At 46.9% G+C, this 4940-nt stretch overlaps 1 protein-coding gene across 1 annotated transcript; it reads left to right on the top strand.

The window, feature by feature from the left end:
- Positions 1–252: 252 nt before the first annotated feature.
- FOXB1 (forkhead box B1) lies at positions 253–2773 on the top strand. The gene has a single exon (XM_061431129.1). It carries the CDS (start codon positions 345–347, stop codon positions 1320–1322), a length of 978 nt encoding a protein of 325 aa, XP_061287113.1. The 5' UTR covers positions 253–344; the 3' UTR covers positions 1323–2773.
- Positions 2774–4940: the final 2167 nt, after the last annotated feature.

Genomic DNA, 4940 nt, shown 5'->3' with positions numbered 1-4940 from the left:
TTGGGGCAACTTTAAGGTGAGCGGCTCACGGTTGCATCTCTACCCCCAGTTCCCGCTCCAGGTCCGGGCTTACTTCCAGGCTACCCTCACGCCGCTCGCCGGCTTCCCTTCCCGCGCCCCCTGGCTGCGTCCCACTCGACACACAAAGTTGGTGGCTAAAGAGCTTAGACGCTGGCTGATCCAGCGCCAAAGCCCCCTACTTGCGCCACCCCCGAAGTCTGTTCTTGGCCTGGTTGACCTCGTCTGTGCATCCACGTCCTCCTCCCTCCCCCGCTTATCTTTCCCCCTTCCCAGATCCGAGCAGGCCCGCGCGGACCCAGAGCTAGGAGGGGGCAAAGAAGAAGATGCCTCGGCCGGGCCGCAACACGTATAGCGACCAGAAGCCGCCCTACTCATACATATCGCTAACCGCCATGGCCATCCAGAGCTCGCCAGAGAAGATGCTGCCGTTGAGCGAAATCTACAAGTTCATCATGGACCGCTTCCCCTACTATCGGGAGAACACGCAGCGCTGGCAGAACAGCCTGCGCCACAACCTTTCCTTCAACGACTGCTTCATTAAGATCCCGCGGCGGCCAGACCAACCTGGCAAGGGCAGCTTCTGGGCGCTGCACCCCAGCTGCGGGGACATGTTCGAGAACGGCAGCTTCCTGAGGCGCCGCAAGCGCTTCAAGGTGCTCAAGTCGGACCACCTGGCGCCCAGCAAGCCCGCTGACGCCGCGCAGTACCTGCAGCAGCAGGCCAAGCTGCGCCTGAGCGCGCTGGCCGCCTCGGGCACGCACCTGCCGCAGATGCCCACGGCCGCCTACAACCTGGGCGGCGTGGCGCAGCCCTCAGGCTTCAAGCATCCCTTTGCCATCGAGAATATCATCGCACGCGAGTACAAGATGCCCGGGGGGCTGGCGTTCTCCGCCATGCAGCCCGTGCCCGCCGCCTACCCGCTCCCCAACCAGTTGACTACGATGGGCAGCTCGCTGGGCACCGGCTGGCCACACGTGTACGGTTCCGCGGGCATGATCGATTCAGCCACCCCCATCTCCATGGCAAGTGGCGATTACAGCGCCTACGGCGTGCCACTGAAGCCTCTGTGTCACGCAGCGGGCCAGACACTGCCCGCCATCCCCGTGCCCATCAAGCCCACACCGGCCGCAGTGCCTGCCCTGCCCGCGCTGCCTGCGCCCATCCCCACCTTGCTCTCGAACTCGCCGCCCTCGCTTAGCCCCACGTCCTCTCAAACAGCCACCAGCCAAAGCAGCCCCGCTACTCCCAGCGAAACGCTCACCAGCCCGGCCTCCGCCTTGCACTCAGTGGCGGTGCACTGACCCGCAGAGGCCGGCGCCCCCTCTTGTTCCCCTCCCCGCCAGCTCACTCGCCTCCCCCGGCTCCCAGTCCTGCCCTCCTCGACCTGGGACACCCTAATTTGTCCATTTCACCTTCGGCCAACCCTCTCTTCCCCGTGAGAACTTTTGTTTTGGACCCAGGAAACGAAACACAAACTTGCAGATGGGCCAGGAGGCGCGCGTGAGAGTTGTCCTCGCCCCCAAGAGGGAAAGGCAAGGAACGCCTGAGCCAAGTCTTCCCATGCCCGGGGCCCCGAAACCCTCTCCCACTGAAGAGGCAGGGGAGTTCCTGCCTCCTGCCGCCTCGGAGAGGAGCGCGTCTTCGTTCGGCCCGGATCCGCGAGGCTCTGGACACGGCGCCGTTGCTCCAAGCCCAGAGAAACCGTCTCCGAGGTTTCCTGGAACACATCTCCCATGTGGGCTGCAGCCACCCAGCGGAGAGCCAGATCTCTGTTTACGTCTTGGAAATCTGCCGCGAAAAGGGACCACTAACTTCCTACCCTACTCGCCTCCGCCCATCCGGCAGGGGCTGGGCGGACCACAGCTTCCCTGAGAAGCGGCCCTGCCTCCACGGCTTCTGCGGAGTTTTTTTGTTTTGGGTTTTGTTTTCTGCCAGAGGCTCCTCGCGCTGGGAGTTTAGGGGAGAGGCTACTAAGCTGGGAAGGAGACGTTTGTCCTCAACACAAACAAAATAAAAGTAACCTTGTATGTTTACAAAGCGCCCGGTAAAACGTAAACAGTGAACTTGAATCCGTATTGCTTTGGCGGGCGAGCGGGCAAAGCCCACTTTACAAGTACCTGTTGTAATGTGAATGTTTACTCTGCATTTCTGGCCAGGTTTAGGGGAGGGAAGGGGTGGGTATGGGAAAGTTAATTAGGATGTTAACTTTCCGATTACTTAGAGACCTTTTTAACTATTTATTTTATTGTTGGAAGGAAAAAAGAAAATGAAATAAGTCCAAACTAAGAAACCATCAAGGGCAACCCTAGAAGAACTTAGATAAGCTGACTGGTAACATGAAGGAGGTGTCACCAGATAGGTCTCCCATGGACAAGTCTTTCTGTTTGCTACAGGAACTTTTTCAAGAAGCTCAAGGGCTGCAAAGAGATGTAAATGATTGTGAATAGGAATGATTATACACTGTGTAAAATGCACTTTTGTTTGCTATATTCCTTTAGAATCTTAGGTAATTTGCTGGAAAACAAACTGTTGTTCTGGTGTGACCTGCTTAAGTTAAAAAAAAAAGTTGTAGTGTCATCAGAGCTGTACCATTTTTACCTTTCATTTTCTCTCCCTCCCTGTACAGAATTAGCATGGCGTTTTAAATATTGATGTTCTTGTTCCCAGCATGCCTGTTTTAAGACAAAGAATTTTAAAAAGGTGTCTACATTAAATTATGAACCTAGTCCAAATAATATTTTCTCATTAAAATATGTAAATTCAAATTTTAGTTGTGTGTGTTTTTGAAAAGTTACTACAAACAACTCTATGAAAGATAGATGTAGTGCTTCTCTAAGCATGCCTTCTGCAATTCATTGTCTGAGTAGTTTGTCTTTTTCATAACTTATTTTTAAAACAAACCTCCTCTTATGCACTTGCAGACTAGGGGAGAAATTATTCAGACGAACTCTTGAAGACATTTGCCCAGAGAGAGAGATGAAATAATCTATTCTCTAGTATAGATCAGGTGCACATGTGCAGTGCTGAAAGAGAAACTGTTCATGAAAAAAAAAACAATAGTACTTTATATTTATTTTGCCTATCTTAAAACATACATTTTACAAAATAGACAGTAGTTGTATGAATATAAGTCTTCTATCGAAACCAGGTAGAGGCGATATGGAGATAAAGAATTTGAAAGCAAACTTGCTTACTCAATATTTATATTCTGATACACCTATTTGCAGTGACCCTTCATTTCCTTGGTCCTTTAAATTATTGTAGTCATTGAAATTTTCTTTTTCAGAAGTTACTTAAAAGTCCACATAGCTTGTCAAGAAACCTGTTCACTTTTAACTGAAAAGATTTCTCTTTAATCCTTCATCTGGGAAAATAATGCTTGGTGCATTTATTTTAAAGAAATGAATGAAGTTAAATACCTGCCTGTAAGTATTTGCTTTTCTTCAGATTTTTGCAGAGAATTAAAGTTTGCCAAGAATGTATGGCTCAAGGCCAATTAAAACTTTATTGAAGGGGTCACCATATTTCCAGAGTGAGGTGTGTATTCAACTAATGAAGTTACAAGACAAAGACAAACTTAAATGGTGATTAACACTTCACTGTGTAAAATGATTAAACAAGAGACCTTGTGCAACAGAGAAACCCACCCAGAAATCATCATGTCTCTACTCCACTAGGAGAACCCTTAGCACTTGCGACCTTTATATCTTCAGAGGGTTATCTGAAAAAAAAAAATTAGGATTAATGCAAAGGATAATTAATCCTGTTGTGACTTTTTTTTTTTTTTAAAGGAAGGATCCCACACACAGCCAAAAAAAAAAAAAAAAAAAGGTGGAAAATAAATGAATCATTGGACTGATTAAAATGCATGAAGCCACTAAAGCTCGTCAGACAGGGGACAACTAAACTCATTCATCAAGCCCAATTCACAATTATATCAACACGATCAGCTAAAGAAAGCCTGGAAAACTTATCCACCCTGGGCCAGGAAACTCTTGAAACTTTGTTCCCAAGCAGAAATCATCTACAGTTAAAAAAAATGAAATACCATTTGTACTACTTCCTGCAAAATAAAATTAAAAGCCATCTATGGAATATTCTAATCTCCTGGAATTCACTAACACTGCATTTGAACTGAGAATGAAGGGAGCATAAAGGGCTAACATGGGCCTCAAACGTTTTATATATTTTCAGCTTACATAGGTAAAATGCTTTTCCTAGTAGCAGCAATAGAATTTAGAGGCAAGTGATGTGTACATACACACATTTAATAAACAGAGGCAAATAAGATGCAGGTCCTATTACTGATTTTTAGCAAAGGACTGATTTCAAGTCAGCATTTGAAAATGTGCTTTTCAGCTGTTAAGTTCGTCATGGTGTATTGCAAAGAATGAAATAACTTCGGCATTGTGAGTCCTCCTTTCACCACTGCAGGCATCTTTTCTCAGACGAAGTTGAATGAGTAAAGTAAAAAATCCATTGATGATATTTTGACCTTCATCAGGAATCCAAAAGCAGCCCAAACACACAGGCCTCCATCCCACTCCAACTCTAGCTTTGAGACTTGCACCCAGTCCAGCTGAAGTACCCCACAAATAAGGAAGTTTATAACTTCCATACCTTCAATGGCTCTCTTTGTCATGTTAAATCTTTTCACCTGGCTCAAGTCCAAAGTCAATACACATAGCTTTAAAATAAAACTGGAAGAGACAACCCCGTGCAGTAAGGTGTATATGTTAGGGATCTCACCCAGAGAATGGAGTTAAGCTATATTATTTTATATTTTGTAAATTTGGACAATATTGATTTTTTAAAATTTAGGTTTTTGATTTGAAAATTGGACTCTTCTGTTACTTTTGGTGTTTAGCATGCTTCTGTGCTCAACTGTGTTTTTAAGTGGCTTTCTCTGTGATTTAGGG

This window comes from Bos javanicus, chromosome 10 (assembly GCF_032452875.1).
Source record: "Bos javanicus breed banteng chromosome 10, ARS-OSU_banteng_1.0, whole genome shotgun sequence".
Classification (NCBI taxonomy): domain Eukaryota; kingdom Metazoa; phylum Chordata; class Mammalia; order Artiodactyla; family Bovidae; genus Bos; species Bos javanicus.
This window is presented reverse-complemented; position numbering and strand designations above follow the sequence as displayed.